Genomic DNA, 20,421 nt, shown 5'->3' on the forward strand with positions numbered 1-20,421 from the left:
ATTTGTATGCTAGAAGGAAAGCTCACCTATTGGAGGTAAGTGCCTTTTGAAGAAGTAACAATAAATGACATGCTATAAGAAGGAAGAAATTATTAGAGCATCGTACTTCCAGCAGTAGGGTATTTCAGGAACCCTGGGCGTGTCTGCACGTGCAATTAATGCTATTTGTCTTTACTGCTCAGTAGACTAATTTACTGTGCAGTAAGCACCTGTGTAGACAGTGATGCTTTTCTGAGCAATAGATTAGTCTGCTGCACGGTAAAGCATCTCATGTAGACATAGTCACTGAGTCAAAAGACTGAGTTCAACATTTTTAATTGTTACTGATAAATTTTGAAGGTTTATCTGTATAACTTCAATTCACAGGCTCACATGAAGGCTCAGAAAGCAAGTAAAGAGCAGCAACTTAATATGATGAACAAGCATTACAAAGAACTTGCAAGTCGCCTGGATGAGATGCTTTCTCGGATCGCTAGGGAAGCTGAGGAAATTAAGGACTTGGAGCAGCAGCTCACAGATGGTAAAGCAGACTTGGTCTATGGAGAATGTTGCTTCCTAAACAACTCTTCCAATTCCTTGTGGGTCTTCACTGAACAGAGCTCGTAATTAGTTCTAAATTAGTCCAAAAGGAAAAAATATCACTAGGAAGAGGGAAAATGAGAGGCTAGAGGAATGAGGAATAGTGTTTAGTTCTATGTTTGTGTTGGATATTTAAAATACTGTACAGAAGGCACAAAAACCTGGGAGGGGTCTTTTGGTTTTAGACAGGACACTGTTTCCAATGCTTAGAACAAAGGCAAAAAGTAGCATGAGAGCAGAAGATTAATTTGTAGCAAAATCTCTTTTTGGTGACCGTAACAATAATACGCTTGTGTTATTTCTCAAATTTAAAACAATAAAGTGAAAGTTCACAATTTTTCCGATAAACTAGAAAATGTACAGTTAATAACTAGACCTGTAACTTCAAATCAAGGAAAGGACACTTGAAAGGACACATGTGGAGGGAGATTGCAGACAACAGCATGTTTATGATTAATATCTAGCTTTGTATATAGTGTTTTATAAAAGAGATTAGTATCATTATCTCTCTTTCAGATGTAGAAAGTCATGCATAAAGTGGGAAGGAAGTTCTCAGATATCAGCTTACAAGCCAATTACAGAGCTGGGAATAGAATTTAGGTCTCCTAATGTGTCAGGTATTCAAGCTGTAATTACCAAAAAGCTTGCAATTAAAGAATCTTTTTTGCAAAAGTCTTGTTGGTCTAATAAAAGTTATCACCTCTATCACAAGTCCCAACTGGTCTCCTAATGGACATTTCAATTATCCTAATGTCATACTGGAACACATATGACAGAAGCTTTTTCCACCTGTAAACTGTTGCTTATCTTCCATGTGTTACTTTAAACGTATTCCTAGGTAACATGCATGAGTTGGTTCAGGAAGTAACTATTGTTGAGACGCTCCATTTTTTTAAAAAGAAACTAATAAAATATACCTAAAAGCTAATTTAATTGTAATTACCCAGGTGAAAAAAGATGTAGTTATCGTTATGGACAGACTACTAAAAATATCTGTGCAATATATGGAAAAAGACAAAAATAAAGCAAATTAGATATTACTGTTATCATAGTTGGGTCGACTCCTAGTCATCTTCCTGTCCCCCCCCGCCCTTACTGCCTCAGGAGGAGGAAGAGAACGTGGCCTAGGTGAGTTTCAGGCCATGAACATTGGCTATTCCAGCCAGTGAAAATTGGAACTAAGAATTGCTCTAATTTTTATTGGAGCTGGGTCCATACCATTTTGAGAGCAGAAAAGAATCATAGCATCCCCCTCGTAGGTTCTGAACACAGCATTGGTACGTCAAGGGACTGATAGAGCCCACTGTTACAAGTTCTCATTGTCATATCAAAGAGATAACAAATATAGGGAGTTCACATGAGTGGCTGAACTGAGCAGAGTATCCAGGTTTGCAATTAAAGACATTTTTTTCGCAAAATTCTAGTTGGTCTAGTAAAAGATATCACCTCTACCACGAGTCCTGATTCCTTTTGAACCGAGCAGAAGCATCCTGAATGAAGCTAAGAAAATAAGGATTATTTAAGTTTAAACAGAGAGAACACAGGATATTTTATAATGTCAGGAATGCTATAAAGAAGCTCAGACACTTCATACCTTTTTTTGTACACAAACAGTTGTGATTAAATAAAAAAGCAATGCATGCAAATAGATTTGTGCTTGTCAGGGTGGGGCTTGGAAATTGCTTCTGAGCCTAATTAGTGTGTGACTCATTGCAAGATACCATTGAGACCTACAGTTTAGTAGGATTCGAAAGGATACGATGCTCATGTGGACTGCATATTTTAAAGGATAGAAGCCTTCTAGCAGAACAGATGCAGACAGAAAATGCATTTGAGGATGCTTCTCCTTGACTGTCATTAGGAGACACTGGCTGGCGTCAGAGGTGGATTGCTGGATTTAGACTGACCTCTGGTCAGATCCATTATGGCAGCTTCCGAACTTGAGACTGATATTTTGTGACTGAACACTAGTTTGCTTTGTTTTATTTCTTTGTAACTTCTTGAAAAGGTGAATATATTGTGTTCTAATAAAGAGAAGATTAATAATATGGAAACTGTATTGAAGGAATAAAAATGCCTGTTCTGTTCATCTTGTATGGTTCCAAGATCACTTTTGAAATAAATGTCTTCTCTTGAGTGCACTAATTTTATTTTGTTCCTTGTGCAGGTCAAATAGCAACAAATGAAGCACTGAAGAGGGATTTAGAAGGAATTATCATTGGGCTACAGGAATACCTTGAAAGTATAAAGGGTCAGGCTAAGCAAGCCAGTGATGAATGTAAGGAGTTACAAAAAGATAAAGCAGCTTTGCTACAGAGGTTGGCTGAACTGGAAGAGGAAAGAAGCCAGCTGGAAATAGTTGCCATGGATGCAGAAAACATGAGAAAAGTAAGACTATCTTTTCCCAAATCCCAGAGAATAAATTTAGAAACTGTAGAGGATTGAATTCTGAACTACGAAACAAGGTTACAGACCAAATTCTATTCCAATAGGGTAACAAAATTTGGCCTTTAATACTTGTAAAACACTTACAAAGTCTACAGTCATCTGAATATTTTAAGAAGCAACGCACTTTCCTGCATTTATAAACAAGCTCATGGGTACATCAGCCTGCTATTAAAAACTAATTTCATTGTCCTGTTAATGTTGAAACTACAGTGCATGTTTGTACAGTTTGCTGAATTCATGTTGTGAGCAGACTTTGCAGAGCCTGCCTCTCTTAGCAGTACTGTGATCAGGAGTTAGGCAGACAAGGTTCTTTGGATACATGTGATGCCTTTTCTTAGATCAATTAAATAGTTGGAAAAATTGTTTTTTTGCAAGCTTCCAGGCACAAACACCCTTCTTCAGGCACAGGTAACATCTGTTGTCGTTTTGTGTGCTCTTCTGGGTTGAATCCAGCTCTTCTGTGATCAGAAGTTGCTACTCTTGTGATATAAATGGTTGACTTCCTGAATGCCAGGAAACAGGATTTCTTGGTGCATGTTCTCTGGCTAACACTTGAATTTGCTGCATTTGTACTAGAATATGATATGGATCCATGAAATATGTTTGTTGGTTTCTGAGCTGGATGTGTTCTTCCAGGAAATTACAAAGCTAGAAACTGCACTCCTCAACCAGCGTGAAATAAATGATTCTCTCAGAGAGGCACAAGGGGATCTCAGTGCATATGAGGCTGAACTGGAGGCTCAGTTGAAAGATAGAGATGCTGAAGCCAATCAACACAAGGAAGAGCTGGAGAGACTGAAACGACTTAGTCAGGTAAAAAATTGAGGGACTCTAAATGATGGTAAGACTGGAAAAAGCATCAGTAAATTAGCCCAATTTTTATTTTGTTCATAGTCCAAAAAATATTTCCCTTTAGCATGCTAATAATATGGGGTTTCCAGGGTAGCTTTTTTATCAGTGATAAGTTTGTTTGTTTTAAAGAGCCTCTGAGTCCAATATTGACATACTTAATAGTCACCCCAGGTAAATAGTTATGTCAGAAACAGAATTCTCTAATTTCAGGTTTGCTTTCAAGAACGCAAAATATGTCCCTAGCGTTATCTAAGCCAGTGGTCTCCAAAGTGGGGTGCGCAAGACGATCCATTGGGGTGCGGGAAGAAAATATTAGAACTTTTATTTAAATGTATATTTATATAAATATACATGTATTGGGGGTGCATGCTCAAAAATTTTTTACTGATAGGTGTATGTGAATATAAATATACATATATTGGGGTTGTGTGCTCAAAAATTTTTTACTGATAGGGGTGCGCGATCAAAAAAGTTTGGAGACCACTGATCTAAGCCATCAGTTGTTTCCTAAAAAAGGTACCTAGCGTGATTGATGGTGTCACTTCAATATGATTTACAACTTTATGCTGCATGCAAGATAGAGAATACTTTGGGACTATCCATGAAGAATATGATCTGAATTTAAACAAAGTAGAAATTTATGGTTCTCCAGTAATACGTAGATTACACAAACAGGTGTGTGATGAAGTAGGCTGTTGCCTATGAATGCTCATGACTATGAAGCAATTAGTTTCTGCTGTTCCTTATGCCTGACTTGAGACAAAAACAAGGATAAAGCCAGTAGAACACTCTTGGGCAGTTAAGCAGAGGGTTGGTTTTAAGTTTATCATTACCTTTTTTTTTTTTTTTTTTTAATGAAAAACTGGGTTTTCAGCAAAACATCACTTTTCATTCTATTGCTTTTCTTAAAGCATTCACTTTCTGTTGAACTTCTTTTAACCAAACAGCTTGATAAAACAGAACTGTAATTTACTGACTACTGAATTTTCCTGGGAAAATGTTATAAAAATGGAAGGCTTTTTTTACAGCTATTTCCATGAAGGGAAAATTCAGAATATTTATTATTCAGATCAAATTATTGGTGTGGAAACCACTGCTGCTTTGTGTCTTAGTTTGAAAATTTTCTGTGGTTATAGATAGAGCTCTCAGCTCTGCAAGATGAACTTGAAAAAGAAAAGCAGGCACTGGAAAATGCTCTAACCAAAGCACAGATGTCAGAAGAGAAGGAACAGGAAAACAATAAGCTACTCTCCCAGCTCAAACAAGTGCAGGTTAAATATTTATTATCTTAGAATTTACCTGATATTTGGCATGTTCTGTCTTTTTTCCAAAAGTGAATTAATACTTTGTTTTCCCTCTATTGTATCCTCTGCATCCTTTTTACAGCCTCAAGTAGCATGGCTTTTCCCCTTAATTAGAGTACTTCTGCACAGAGTCTCTGTGTTGCAGACAGTATCCTATTTTAGAAATTTGGGTGGGTATTGCAAAAACTATGAAATAGTGGGTTCTGTAATACTCTAGAGGGACTGGTTATTCTTTTAAGGAAGCACATAGTTTTTCCTCTTCCCTCCTTCCTTCCAGGATTCGGTGATTGTGAGGAACAGCGAGGCTTAGGGCTAAGTCCAAAATACTGAATTGAGCACCTAATGCCAGACTTAAGCACCTAAATTCCACCTAAGGCCAAAGTTCCAGCCCTAAGCTCCCTGCTCTTCTGCTACTTAACCCTGGTGGCACTTGAATACTATAGGCTTTTAAAGTTTCTGCCATTAAAGTTCCCTACAGCCTTGAAATCTCAGCTTCATGCACAGAAGTGTGTCAGTTCTCACAGCTGAAGAACTCAATATCTAATCGTACCCAACCCTAATGGAGATCTACAAAGGGCTTAGGTTCTTCTACCTAAGTCCCATGAAGAGCTCAGTCTAATAGGTGTCTTCAGAGAACATGGAAAACAAAAGCAGGCACTGGAAATTGCACTGACCAGAACAGAGATTTTGGAAGAAACAGAATAGGAAAATAATAGGAAATCATGTAGAAGAGGCTGGTGGTTAGGACATTTTGCCAGGAGTTGGGAGGCCTGGGTTCAGTTCCTCCTTCTGCCAGATGAGTTTCTGACAGTTGCCCCCAAGAGAGTGCCCTAAGAGACTAGAGGCCAATCTAGTCCTGGGATGAATCCCTGTTTACCTGCAGGTGAATGCTTAAAATGGATCATAACTGGATGGATATACCTCCCTGCTGCCCTGAGTAAAGCACTAGAAGGGTGAAATTTAGGTCTTCTTCTTCCTTCTGGCTAATCCCAATAGTCCTCAGAGTTGGGGCTGGAACCCAGGACTTCCTCCTCCTACCTGAGAGCCCAGTAGTAACCTAATAGTCACATAGTCACAGCCATCTAAGTTCCTGAGCTGTCTCTGACCTAATGAATCTTGAATTCTTTCTTGCACAGCTTGAGCAGAAGGATGGAGACTACCTTCACCCAGAATAGACTATAGTCTGGTGGTGGTCAGGGGACTCTTCTAGGAGCTGTGCGTTTGAATCCCCTGAAGTAGCAGAGGGAATTTAAGCAAAGCTATTAATTTATGGGCGAGTGCTGTAACCATTAGATTATTATAAAAGAGGTGTGCCAACACCAAGAGAAGTGGTGCTGGCTCCTACCCTGGGGGTCTTCAAGAGGAGGCTAGATGTACACCTTGCTGGGGTCGTTTGACCCCAGTACTCTTTCCTGCCATGGCAGGGGGTCGGACTCGATGATCTGCTCAGGTCCCTTCCGACCCTAGAAACTATGAAACTTCCACCTGTTTCTCTTCCTTGATACAATGGTCAGCCCTGCCCATTTCTTAGGTTCCTTTGTTCGTATTGGGGTTCAGTCTAGGAGCGATCCTACAAGGGAGAAAACGCATTAGAAGTCTGTTGTAGCAGATTTTGGTCATATCAGAAATTAAATTCAACCAAAGCTTGATTTATTAGCTCTCAGGAAACATATATGGATATGTATTGTTTGTCCTTGCACCAGGCAACCCATCAGCAGAAAAAGAAATCTCAGCTCTCAAACAGTAATCAGTCCTCAATAAGGCTCTGAGACTAAAGGGAATTTTTAAGTAAGAAAGGACCAATTTTGGAAACAGCAAAGCGTGTATGAGTCTCACTAAAAATCATTCTTGTCTTGTTTTCTTAATAGGATAATTTTGCAGTGTGTATTCTGTGTCTTTGTATGAGTCTGATTGTTGAAATTAGTGGCTGTGTCTTTCAGAGAAGCTTCTCACAGTTGAGTTCTCTAGTGAAATGAGAATTCTGTTGTTTGCTTGTGTTATCAACTCCTTCATGGCAACAGGTTTTGCATGTACAAAGATGTGTTTATTCATTATATTGCTAAGAAGGGAATAGAATAAAGCAGAGCTCGCTTTTGAATTGCCATTGAAATATCCTTAACAGAATTAGTTGCAAGGAAGAGATTAATTTTATATTGGGGAAAGTGTCAGAGTCTATAAAACACTGGAAGCTGAATCTTTAAATCTTGTTTTGTAGGGAGACAATAACCTTTTGAAGCAACAGCTTAAAGATCTTCAAAATCAGCTAAACCATGCAATTGATAACTTAATTCATCCTGAAGAAGTCTTAGCTCGTGTAAGTGAACTCAAACGAAAATTGCAGACAGGAGCTGGAGATATTAGGTGAGTAAAATAACTTATTACTAACGTTAAATCTGTGCATATCAACTCTTTAAATATGCAGGAGCAGTAACACACACCCCATTTCTCTAACTTCGTGTCTTAGTTCAGATATGCAGAATCCTGCACTCGGCCCCCGTAAATCTTCCCTCTACAATATTATGTGGATTGGGCTGTCAAAGCAAGACCTTTGCTCCACATCTGCTTAAATAACCTGGGATGGTTCATAAACTCTTGGTCTAATCCAGGGGCGGGCAATTATTTTGGGCAGAGGGCTACTTATTGAGTTTTGGCAAGCTATCAAGGGCCACATTACAGGTAGCCCAGGGCAGATAAATATTAATTTTCTAAATTTTTTAGGGGCCCCGTGGGCTGGATAGAATGGTCTAGTGGGCTGCATCCAGCCCCTAGGCCACATTTTGCCCACCCCTGGTCTAATCAGATGCCCCACTCCTGTCTCCCCCAGCCCTTTCCCCAGCATGCAGCAGTTGGACAACCCTGCACTAGATTAGTAGGTTAAGAAAAGCCCAGATCTAGCACCAAGAATTAAAATGACTGCAGTCTCCCTTTGTAACATGGGTTATTTTTTTTTTCAGATGTCATAATTCAACTGATGCTTTAGGAAAAAGCCTCGCAGACCTGCAGAAGCAATTCAGTGAAACCCTTGCTCATTCACAGCAAGAAAAAGAGGAGGCATGGGCTAGACAGAGGCAGCTACAAGAAGAGCTGGCATCTCAGCAAGATAAATTGGAAGATTCAAAGGAAAAATACAGACAGGTATGTAACAAAGCTGCAGAAGCAAGAGCAAGAGAATGGCAAGCTAGCCGAAAGAACAAAATTGCTGGGGGGTAGCTAAAGGGATCAGACCTCAAATTCAGCAGAGTACTGGCTGTGTGTCTCAAAGAATAGTAATATCATTCTTTATTAGAGAGATGAATATATTTGCTTGCCTGATACGGGTGCGCTAAAACTGAAATATAGAAGCACCTAGCATTGCATTGTAAATCACATGATCAGTAGGCTTCTAAATTTCACCTTGTAACAGTAATGGTTTCTCTTAAGCACCATCAGTGGGAGACTATATAGACTGTTAAAAATAACATTTTTCATCCAGAGTACTTTATTAACAGCTTTCCCATTATCCAGAATATAACAGTGTGTGTAGAGCAGGGAAGCACAGATGCATATGAGCACTGCTTTGATTTACACTTGTATCTTACTTTAAAGCAGAGGTGCTCAACCTTTTGGCCCTGTGGGCTGGATGAGTGGTGTGGAATCAGTCTACAGATCCATGAAGTTTAGCTACCAAATCAGGCCCCACACTGCCCAAATCCTGCCTCACACCCAATCTGGCCTGCAGGGCCATGTTCTCCACCTGCAGGGCTCCCAACAGGTCTGGAATTTGGCAGCCGGAAAGTGGCAACACTGCCACTGCTCCACCCACTGCCAAAACTTGGAAAATTTGCTAAAATGGAGAGTTCTGCAGGCCGGATGATACTGCTCTGTTGGCCCACAGCCTGGGGGCTGAGCACCTATGAATTAAACATAGTTTAATATGGAGTTGATTTTTTTTAATTGCGGAGCTGATTTTTTCAGCTGTCTTTATTGTATGTACCTCACCAAAATCTAGATTCCTAAAAGCTAAATACAGGTAGAAAAAGTAGAAATAATGGTCAGGGTATCATTTTCAAAAGTACCTAGAGAACTTAAGCTCCTAAATAACTTAGCTGTTTTTAAAATATGACACTATTGCACCAGTGGCTCTTGTCTCGATCTGTCTGGTAACCAGTATGCTGCTAATAGCACGTTCTAACAATCAGATTTTTAACAATCAGCAAGAATATTGATCAAAACATGCATCAAATGTCTCATGATGTTGGCTTGGATTTACCTTGACTGCAGGTTAAATCTGAGAAGAGGCAGAGTGAGACTAGGCTTCATCAGTTAGAGAAGAAAATTCAACACTTACATGAAAAAATAAAAAGCATGGAAGAAATACAGGGCCTTGCAGATCAACAGCTTCAAGAAGCTGATGAGGAAAAGGAGAAAATACTTGCTCAGCTGGAAGATTTGGAGAATAAGGTGGGAAGGAAATAAGAAGGAACAAGTATGCAGACTGAATGCAGTTGCTTGGAAAAGCAACTTTCTTTTTAAATGCTTTGATTTCTAGGGTTTGTATGTGTTACCTGGGCTCTAAAGGGGGTGCATGTTGTTGAAGTGTTTCCAAATAGAGGGTGGAACAAAATAACTCTGCATACGGACGTAAATAAGAATACCCCACTGCCAACCGGCAAAGAATATGTTGGCAAACTGTAAATCGGTGACCAAAGATTCATCAGGTTCTCATATGCATATTCAGATTATTACATATGTAACTCTCACTTTGTAAGATAATTTCAGTTTTATTCTGGTTTAATATTTAAAATGTGTTTTATTTTAAAATTCTTTGCATTTTTAAAAAATACTCAAGTGAAAAAACAACCCCCAAGATAATGCTATATAAAGTTGGGCCTAATCATATGATTCCTATGGTACAATAAAATAGCTTATAGAAAAGCTGGAAGAAAGTTATGTCAATATTTAAATCTTTATCTTACAGATTTTTAAAAGTAATAAATGACTATCAAACCCTTTTTTCCCCATTTCAGAAAAAGCTGGAGGATGCCAAGGCACAAATGCAACTTCTTGGGCTAGATAAAGAACTGAAGGAATTAAAGAAAGCAATAGTTGCTTCGGATAAGTTGGCAACCACTGAACTCTCTCTTGCCAAAGATCAGCTGAGGGCTCTTCATGGAACCGTTCTCAAAATTAACCAAGAGCGAGCTGAGGTGAATTGATCAGCACAGGGATATTAAATTGGGTGCTATATTTAAGCAATTTTTAACTATACTGGAGCTTGATATATACAGTCTTCATTTGGGGGCAACTCTTATTTTAAAATACATAAATTGTTGATGTAGCTTAGGAAATTTGAAGATGGATAAGCTTGGTGTCTCTCGACATTCAAAACAGTTTTGAAGAGGGAATTTCTGCATAGATTGGAAAAGCAACTACTTTAGTATCTGAAAACTGGAATGTAGTAATAAAATATTTACTTGAGTTAGGAAATATAAGAGCAGGCAAAGATATGATGAGAGCAAGTTCTTAAGACTTCACACTCTCTGCAGATCTGCAACCATGTGCCAAAAAAGTACTTTACATGATAGATTGTATACCATGTAAGAAGAATAAGACCAGTAATGCAAATGATAGAAATGAAACTGGTGAAGAAATTCAGAAAGTTGATGAGCATAAGCATTTATCATTAGTATCCTATTTACAGTGCTACATGAGACATCAGTAACTATAAAATAAAAATAAACTTCAAAATTAAAGTTCCAATCTGATTTGTACTTTAGGAATTTCAGGAAGCAGAGGAGTTCTGTATGCAGGCAGCTCATGCAGCTCGTGATCTTGCCCGAGCAGAAGCAGAAATTGAATTGTTGCAACAACTTCTAAAAGAAAAGGAAGAACAGGTAAGCTGTGCTGGCTGTATCAGGTTATAAAAGCTCAAGGGGAGAATGTCAGATATGTGGAGAGCAATTTGAACTAAGCTCATGGTTAAATTTAATATATAGGTGAACCTAATATTTTAAAAATTATTGACTCCCTGATGAAAATTTCTTTTTTTAGCTTTGTCCTGGAGTTTTCCAGATATTACTTTCTATCAATCATAAGTGAAAATCTGCTGAAATATCATGTCATAAATGGCTTTTTACAATGGTCTTTGTAAAAAGATCTCCATCATTTGGAGGGGGGAAAAGCCATCTTTGTCATAGTAATTTTGCCATGCAGTACTGTCTTGTCTATGAATAGACTTTAATCTATTTGTAAGTTATAATAAAGTCAAAATTCACTTCTTCTTTTTTTAAGTTTCAGCATGAAATGGAGAGAGCTGATGCTGAGGCTGTTGCATCAGATTTTCAGAAGTTTGATCTTGATAAATTAAATCGGACTCTGGAACATCAGAAAGCAGAAACTGAACGACTACGAAGGTTATTAGATAATGCTAGGGCAGGTAATCCTTCTCGTTTCTGCTTCTACAACTTGCATTCAGCACAAGGTATAATTACGGGGCGTTCAGTTTTACTTATTCAAAGGATTTTTAAACTGTTTAATTCTTTACAGGTAACAAGGATGAAATACACAGCTTACTGGATGAGATAGCAGCACTCAGACATGCCCTTTCTTATCAGAATGATTACATCAGCAGTATAGCAGATCCATTCAAAAGAAGAGGATATTGGTATTATATGCCACCTTCATCAGAAGTACGGAAATAAATTAAAATGACATTTTGCGAAAAGTAATTTGATTTGAAAAAAATTTATTATTAATTTCACTAATTCTAAATGTAAGAGCACCCTAAATACAAAGATCTCTTCCCAAACAAAATGTTCATAGAACTCTATTAGGACAGTTTTTGGCTGTTAATTAAGGTTTTGAAACACATGTGATAGTTGAGCATTGCATATTGAAGTTACCACATTCTCTCTAGTGCTAACATGTACTGTAAGGGTTAGCTCACATTTAAAGTCTGTGTAGTTTCAAACAAGTCAGCTCTTCACAAAATTTATTCTTTTGCAACAGACTTCCAGTCATCACACAAATTAGCATCATCTCCCTGAATGCTGGAGAGTTTAATTTAGAAAATGCCCAAGGATGCTATAGTCATGTAAATTTAACGGGCAACTGTCAGAATCTAAACATTTTTTTGGATTCCCAAAAGAATAACAGAATCTAAATATATTCTCATTTAAAGATGGGACAACTGCTTTGCCCACTGACTGTCCACAATTTGTATTCAAACTTCAGTTTAATTCTTTTATTAAGTATTTGACAGCTAAAACATACTCAGAGTAAAATGCATCTTCGTTGTTAAATTTACTGTAAGAGATGTAGTCTAATATCCCATTTAAATCAATGTCAACTGCTAATGAGTAGTGAAGAAACGTTAGCGAAAGGGATAGACAAAAGGGTACTGTAGTCAAATATAATAGGCAGCCTCATGTAGTTTTAACAAATGTTTCCTCCTTAGCTATTGATAATAAAAAAACATAACAGGTCAAAAGGAGACTCTTCTAATAAAATAAGGTTTCTGAGACTTTTTGTAGTGCATATCAAATCTTTATAGAGAATGTATTGTCTATTCTCTATTTGCATGTGATAATGTAACAACGCTGTGGTAGCCTTGCCAGTTGATTGTGTTAAAGTAATAATAGTTAAATATTTTTTGCATATTTAGCTTTCTTTTAATGCAAGGTAATAGTTTGAATCAGTAACAAACACTGAGAGACAGGAAGGTCTTTGAAGGCCACCGTTTGGAAACATCTGTAATGGAAACTTAATCTTAACATGCATTATTCTTTGGATATTTTTTAGGTCTCCACTCCTGGTTCTTACAGCACAAAAGACTCTGGAGTTGGCTTGCAGTGTCCTGGCTCATCCCCAGCTAGAAAGGCCCATGGTCAAGGCAAGCAGATCAGGAAGGAAGACTCTGCCTCACCCACTGCAAGAGGATATTGGGTGTATTCACCAGTTAGAAGCAGGTTGCACAAATCAGATTCCAATAAAAGTAGGTTTTCCTCGCACAGATGTTCAAGAAAGTACCAAACTCCAGTTTGAGTTCAAGGTGGAATTTCTAAAATGGGTTAATTGTAAAAATGGGTTTTATTAATATTGTGCTGTATGTTATATGTAAACATGTAATATATGGTGGTGCTTGTGGCCTTTGTTTCAGAGAAGTGTATGTTAACAATGGCATTGATTTAAAAAGAGGTTGTAATTCCAATTTTGTCTTTCTGTCTTAAGATGGAAGAGATGAAGATAGTGGGGGAGATGACGAAACAAATGTTCCCAGGGAGCCTCCCTTTGTACCGCCTCCTGGTTCTGTTATTTATACCGTACTTCCTGATGGTGGCCCTGTACCCCAGGGAACAGTAGTTTATGGACCGCCTCCTTCCGGACCAGTGAATGGTAGACCAGTTGCACCTGGAACAGTTATCTATGGACCACCTCCTGCTGGAACTCATGTTGTTTATGGCCCTCTTCCTGCTAACTTTTCTGTGCCCCTCATTCCTTTTGGAGTGCTTCACTGCAATGTTCCTGAGCATCATGACATGGTAAGTACACGGGAGAGGTTCAGCCATATGCAACTGGTCACTGTAGAGCAGTCGTTTTCAGCTTTTTTAGACTCGACACCCCTTGAAGGCACCCTCAGTGCTGAATATCATCAAATGATAGAGACCAGTTGGGTTTCCTTCCTCTTCCTGTGTGTTACTGGGATATGTTAAATGTACATGTTCAGCTGTGTGTTTATTTACAAGCACTATTCCTGGGGAAAACCGTGCACTTCTGGTTGAGTAGTGCAGCATTATGTTAGGTATTCAAGAGTCAGGAATCAGTCAACCAGGACAGAGCATCTTCAGTCATGGATAGTCCAACCACAGGCCTCTGCAGCTGCTGCTTTCTGTGGAACACAGCTGCTTAGGAGAGCCAGTGAGGAGAGTTGCACTTGCTTGCCTTAGTAAGGTTTTTTTCCCCCCATCCTCTATTTAGGAAAATGAAATCTCAAGACTTGAAGACATTGTATATCACTTAAGGTCTCAGAAACGGGACTATACGTGGCCAGGCATGTCTGTACATAAACATAATAAAGAAATGGAAAAACTGCATCAGAATATTGACAATCTTCTATGTGAGAGGGAAGAACTGGAACGCGAAGTAGCAGAACTACGTACAGCAGCTGAGAAACGTAGCAAACGCAAGTAAGAGCATTAGAGTGAAGTATACTTAAACATGTGCCCAAAAAATCTATTATTCAAAACCTATTAGTAAAGATGGTTTTGCCAAAATTCTGTAGATAACTTGTGTTCAAGTTGTGTGTGTAAGGGAGTACAGCTCCTGCGATACCAGGCAGACCATTTTATAAAACCAAACAAGTAAAATTCAATGTTCATTTTATTGTGTGTGTGTTTTTTTTCCTTTTCTTTTAGGAACTTCATTGAAGGGCATATTGACAGCCTTATTACAGAACTAGAGTTAGAAAAATCTCTCAAGCACCATGAGGACATCGTGGATGAAATCGAATGCGTAGAACAGACTCTTCTGAAACGACGGGCAGAGCTTAGGGAGGCAGATCGACTTCTTGCAGAAGCTGAAAACGAACTTGAAAGTACCCGGGGGAAGGTAAGTTGTTGTGTGATCTTGTATCCCTTCTATAAAATGTTGTGTCCTGTTCATTCCTCTTTTTAAATGGATGAGATATTCCTCTTTGTAAGCCAATGCAGATTTGGGTAAAGATTGTTATATGTGACCTAAGATTGTTCATTTACTTTCTTTAATTACAGAGGTGAATGCAAGTTCTTATTTATTTCAGTGGACATGGATGCTGAAATAGTTACCACGCTGGGTTTTAAAAGGCATTGGAAAATACATTTTATGACTTAATATTCTGCATATTAATCATCCATCTCCCTGTCTTTCCTTTATTAATAAATCTCATTCAAACAAAGTGTCAGGTTTCTGTTCTTAGATAGAAGCATTCTTACCTGAGTAACAAGTGCTATATAGGTTTCTTGTGGTTCTCTTGTTTCAGTACCTTTTAAAATAATCCTCAATTTCTTGTGTAGACCAAAGACACTATTCAAAAGTACAATCATGCCAAACAGCATTTGTCTCGCACCGAAGCTGAGGCAGAGGAGTTAGAGCGAAGGGCTCAGGAGATGACTGTTAAGCTTGTGAAAGCAGATCAGCAACTAAGGTACACTCGATTTATATTTCACGTGTTTTGCTTGACTGTGCGATATCTATCTCTGAAATGGATAGAACAAACGAGGACGTGTTTGCTGTTGCTTTCAGATAGGTACGGCTGCGATGGTATGAAAAATATTAAATGTATTTTAGGTTACTCCAAGCAGATGCAAGGGATTTAGAACAGCACAAGATTGAACAAGAAGGTATCTTGAAGGAAATCAATAGAGTCATGTCATCGAGAGATTCTGAGTTCCAGTCCTTAAGCCAGAAGATAGAAATCTTGACGGAAAGGTAAATATCAAATTAACCTTAAATACTTACGGGTAAAGCATGCCTCAGATTAGTCTAATGGCAAAGGGAAGGACTACATAATGTGTTTTGTTCCTTCTAAACTGTATTCTAATCTAATTGTTAGTCTTCAGAAGCTTCAAGCAGACATTCAGGTTGCAGAAGGTAATGAAGATCATCATCTCCAGATCCTTAAAGAAGCAGAAAATGTTCTTCAGGGCAAGAAAAATGAGCTGGAAAGGTTAACAGATCAGGTAAGAAGTGTGTGTTCACAGTTGATTTGGAGTTTTTTGGGGAACCTGCGTGGTGGGGTGTTTTCTCCTCCATGCACTGAGGAGAAGAAAAAGAACTGTGCTCTGAATCTCCTAGTCTGATGTATTTGCTGTATAGGTTTTTATTTCAAAAGCCCTGCAAATATGTATTGAAAACAAGATCCTGTGTATGCATATACACATGTATGTCATCAGTATCTCACTCTTTTGCTTCCTCCCTTTGTTGCCTTTTGCGATAACTTTGGCCTTGGTCTTGGAAACACTTGCACATATAAATACTATACTGAGCTCCAGTGAAAATTCATGTGTGTAAAGCTGCTAATGGGTATAAACATTTATGGACTCCCAGCTGTAGAAGGAAAGCTTTTTCAGCCAGGGACTCATGCTGTGTCTGTAGAGTGCCTTGTACAGCGTGGCTTCTTGTCCCCATTTTGTCCACTGGCTGCTACTACAGTATATGTATTTTTCAAAACCTGCCCAACAAAAAGACCCTGTTTGTCAATACCTAGATGAGGCAGTGTATTTTTAATATAGCCATGAATATATTTTAGTTACTTGTTTGTTTAGGTCCTTGTCTTTTATTAATTTCTATACTGTAGATAACCACTCAGCAACAAGAGCTGGTGCTCTTGGACCAAGAGCTGGATCAAAGGAAAGAAGAGTTGCGTCTCCTTCAAGACTGCATTGCCCAAAGGAAAGCAGATCTCAAAGAAGCTCTTCAAGATGGGGAGACGGACGTGACTGAAAAACGACAACAGATAAGGGTAAACCGTCTGTTGCCATGTTCTGTTAACTATCTGCACGGCTTAGTTCAGCAACAGAAGTTGAAGCATCTCTCAAAGCTTTAAAGAAATCCTTCTTCAAAAAAAAGGCAGGCTTGTAGTTTTGTTATGCTTAATGTGCACTGGCCCTGATCTAGATCCAGGTAGAACCACCTTGGATTTCAGCGATATAGATTCAGTCACATGTCATGTTTTGGTGGGTGCACTGTTTGGGGTACATTAGGTTCTGGTGTCAAGTGGAGCACATGGATGAGTGTAGCTATGACTTACTGTTTTCATAGGACGTGAGGTGTCAGCTGGAAGAACTGAGCATGCAGAAAGGAGAACTGAATGCCCAGATAAATGAAAAAAGAACACAGCTTTCCCTTATAAAGCAAGACACCGGGAGAGAGGAAGAAAATCTGCAAGGAATTCTTGGACAAATTGCTAAGCACAAAACGGGTATGGCTCTGATGGTGAGGTACATGGTTTTGCTCCAGCTTAGAATGTATTGAATTCCGGTGCTTCAGTGAACTTCTGTTCATCTGGTTTTTTAGACTGTTTCAGGTTATTAGTATTAAAGCTAAAGCGTTAGTGCTAAAACATATGTCTAATGTTTTTTACCTGAATGAAGAAGAGAAATTTTGTAGAGGATTTTTCATGGGTTAGACATTTAAAAAAAATCTCAAAAGTGAGATTCCTAATTTTCCTCCTTAAATTAAGACTATATATTTAGAATGACATAAATCTCAGAACCCCATGAAAAGACTATGACATGCAGTGTTCATCCTGTATAACAGTATAGTGACCAGTGACCTGACTCAAAAGGACATAACAGAACCCAAAGTTAACCCGAGGCCTCCTCCAGTGTTCTGGCCAAAACCAGTCTTCTTCTCAGACTAATCACTCTCTTCAGGTCTCTTGCTGATGGGTTTTCCCCCCTCAAACCTCACACTTCACCTTGCAAGGCAAAACTTCACCTGTTTCATGATTCTTTTTTAAGAACTGTCTTGATTTCTCTTTCAACTAGAACTGAAGCATGTTCTGGAAATGTTGCAGCTAGAAAACAATGAACTGCAAGGTTTGAAACTACAACATGACCAAAAGCTTAATGAATTGGAAAAGACTCAAGTTGCATTGCTGGAAGTAAGTGTTTCTTTTGGAGTTGATAAAACAACAGAGGAAGAAGGAATCTACTTTTTCCAGTTCCCTAGAGGATTATGATTCTAAGTCAAGCCAGCAGCCATTGATTTGGACGAGGTGGATAAACTCATTCTCCAAAGTGAATCAGTACCTAGAAATTTGAAGTATATCATTAGATAAATCATGATTGTTTCTAACATCCTGAGTGATTTTTGCCTTTTCAGGATACTTCAGTAACAGGATTAGCAATTTCTGCATATAAAGGTTTCTGTGCACTCTTGGATCTTTGCAGATGGAAGGCACTGTGCAAATGAGAAAAGGTGTTATTAATTTAATTTCAATTGTTCTTAATATCTAAGCCTATTAGACATTTTATGTCCTTGTTCAAAGGAGAAATTAGAGATAGAGACTCTCCAGCGAGTGGCCCAGCGCCAGCGAGGGGAAGTAGAGTGGCAGAGGCAGCTACTGGAGAAAAACCAGCATGAAAACGAGCAGTTAATGTCACAGGTGCATGCTCTGCAAAACAGCACTGAATCTTTGAACAGAGAAAAGCAGCAGCTTGAGGAAAACTGTCAGAGCTTGGAAATAAAGTTGTCACAAACCAAAAGGTGAGAGAGACTTTTTTTTTTTTTTTTAAGATCAGTGACTAGGGAGCCTACACGTTTAAACTTCATAGCAAGAACAATTCCTTTTCCTTAAAAAAAATGGATAAATAGAATTAAAATATGGTGTATTTTCCAAATCTGTGGAGGCCTGCTATTTCAAGCAGCTCTACTTTGCCTTGGGGTCAAAACCTGAATTGGTGGGTATTTTCCATATCTGCAGTTGTAGGGCAGCATAATGGTACGCATTAATAACCACAACACTTTGAATTTTTGAATTAGGATGGAAATAATATTTCCTGTCAAATTAGAAATCCCCTTTACGTTCTCAAAAAAATAAAAGGAGCAATGGTCTTAAGCTGCAGCAAGGGGAGTTGAGGTTGGATATTAGGAAAAACTCTCTCACCAGGAGGGTGGTGAAGCACTGGAACGGGTTACCTAGAGAAGTGGTGGGATCTCCATCCTTGGAGGTTTTGAAGACCCAGGTAGACAAAGCCGTGGCTGGGATGATGTAGCTGGGGCTGCTCCTGCTTGGAGAAGGGGGTTGGACTAGATGTGACCTCCTGAGGTCCCAACTCTCATTTTCTATGATTCTATTCTAATATAGCTATCTTTAAAAAAAATCCTTGCCAAACATTTGGAAAAGATTGTACTTTTCACATTTTACAGAAATTTAGCTACTACTGAAGATAGCAGCAAAGCTGCACTGTCCAATATAGAGAAAATGGGGTTGGATGTCAGAAAATTGCAACAGGAAATTGAACGAATAAAGAAGCAAAAAAAATCACTGGATGGAGACGTGACAGTAATACAGCAACAAATTCAAGGTACTTTGCACCACTTTTTGAGGTGTGGCATATATAAACTCACTTACATTTAAACCATTATCTGTGTTAATTAGTCAAAAATCACTTGTGGCAGAAAACGTTTTAAAAGATGACCCCTTGCATTCACATCTGATACATACAGACCTACATATAATATTTTAGAAACTAGGTTTCTGTGCGTGTGCAGTTACTTCACAGATTTGTCTGCTCAAATTATCTTGTTTTCTTTTACCAAATGTATTTTGCTTTCTATAGAAAAAAAGGAAGAGCTTGAAATACTGAAGGAAGAACTAAATTACTCCAGGCAACAAGTTCAGCTGGCAGAGCAGGTTAGTTTTGGTGAAGATAAGGCTTTATGTAAGAGGGAAAAAATCTGAAATAAACTTGGAGTCATTTGGCTCACACCAGCATGTGACACGGTTCCAAGAAGAGCTTCCCGTGGTGGTACCGACAACACAAGTATCCATTTTGCAGTAGAAGCAGTCCCCCAAGGAGCTCTTCAGAAGTACAGCGCTTTTTGCAAAGGAGAGGGGCATTCATCTGCGTACCTTTTTAAAATTGTGCCTTAGAGCTCTTAACATTTTAATCTACTGAATGGCAATGGGGCCTGCTCAGTAAGGAGCTGTTCAGTGTGGTAAGGGTGGCGGATGAGTATGCCCTGTGAGAGAACTGTTTCATACAGGGTGCTTACACATGTTACTCATTTTTAGCAATCGTTTGACCTCCTCTATATTTGCTCAATGACACAGGATCTGAAAAATACCACGAAGCGCCAGGACGAGATGCTTAGAGAACAGGCAACCCTACAAGAAATCACCAGTGAATGTTTAAGGAAGTGTAAAGATTGCCAAGAGAAACAGAAAAGGAAGGAGAACCAATTACAGCAGCTCCAGAGAGAGATTGAAGAGAGGGAAATGGAAGTGGCCAAACAAGAAATGGTAATGAGACTCTCTAGGTTTCACTCTGATCCATTGAGCCAAAAGCTTTTATTGTCTAAGCCTCTACAAGACTACCACTGGCAAAAGGGGGCTGCAGGTACATGTTCACAGTTCAGTTCAGTACGGTCACAACAGCAGTGCTTCATTAACATAACATATTAACACATGCACCATCCTGTGCAACGTATCGGCATGTCAGTATTGAACAAAATAACACCAGGAAACTTGGTATGCCCAGTTTTTCTAGTCATTGGG

General features: G+C 38.8%; 1 protein-coding gene across 3 annotated transcripts in view; it reads left to right on the forward strand.

Annotated features, from left to right (window-relative positions):
* The window catches only part of CNTRL (centriolin), a 49,319-nt gene that overhangs the window by 16,323 nt on the left and 12,575 nt on the right, over positions 1-20,421 (forward strand). For all 3 annotated transcript variants that reach the window (XM_019510838.1, XM_019510839.1, XM_019510840.1), the window contains 25 exons: positions 367-520; positions 2,747-2,967; positions 3,664-3,840; positions 5,016-5,150; positions 7,399-7,544; positions 8,138-8,318; positions 9,444-9,623; positions 10,190-10,369; positions 10,940-11,056; positions 11,454-11,598; positions 11,709-11,851; positions 12,963-13,155; positions 13,392-13,702; positions 14,139-14,347; positions 14,576-14,768; positions 15,212-15,342; positions 15,486-15,626; positions 15,751-15,877; positions 16,495-16,659; positions 16,959-17,118; positions 17,687-17,802; positions 18,190-18,407; positions 19,071-19,228; positions 19,484-19,557; positions 19,978-20,166. In XM_019510838.1, coding sequence (XP_019366383.1) covers positions 367-520; positions 2,747-2,967; positions 3,664-3,840; positions 5,016-5,150; positions 7,399-7,544; positions 8,138-8,318; positions 9,444-9,623; positions 10,190-10,369; positions 10,940-11,056; positions 11,454-11,598; positions 11,709-11,851; positions 12,963-13,155; positions 13,392-13,702; positions 14,139-14,347; positions 14,576-14,768; positions 15,212-15,342; positions 15,486-15,626; positions 15,751-15,877; positions 16,495-16,659; positions 16,959-17,118; positions 17,687-17,802; positions 18,190-18,407; positions 19,071-19,228; positions 19,484-19,557; positions 19,978-20,166 — 4,164 coding nt within the window. The remainder of the gene's footprint in view (positions 1-366; positions 521-2,746; positions 2,968-3,663; positions 3,841-5,015; positions 5,151-7,398; positions 7,545-8,137; positions 8,319-9,443; positions 9,624-10,189; positions 10,370-10,939; positions 11,057-11,453; positions 11,599-11,708; positions 11,852-12,962; positions 13,156-13,391; positions 13,703-14,138; positions 14,348-14,575; positions 14,769-15,211; positions 15,343-15,485; positions 15,627-15,750; positions 15,878-16,494; positions 16,660-16,958; positions 17,119-17,686; positions 17,803-18,189; positions 18,408-19,070; positions 19,229-19,483; positions 19,558-19,977; positions 20,167-20,421) is intronic.

This window comes from Gavialis gangeticus, unplaced genomic scaffold, assembly GCF_001723915.1.
Source record: "Gavialis gangeticus isolate Ggan-Ray unplaced genomic scaffold, GavGan_comp1, whole genome shotgun sequence".
NCBI lineage: Eukaryota > Metazoa > Chordata > Crocodylia > Gavialidae > Gavialis > Gavialis gangeticus.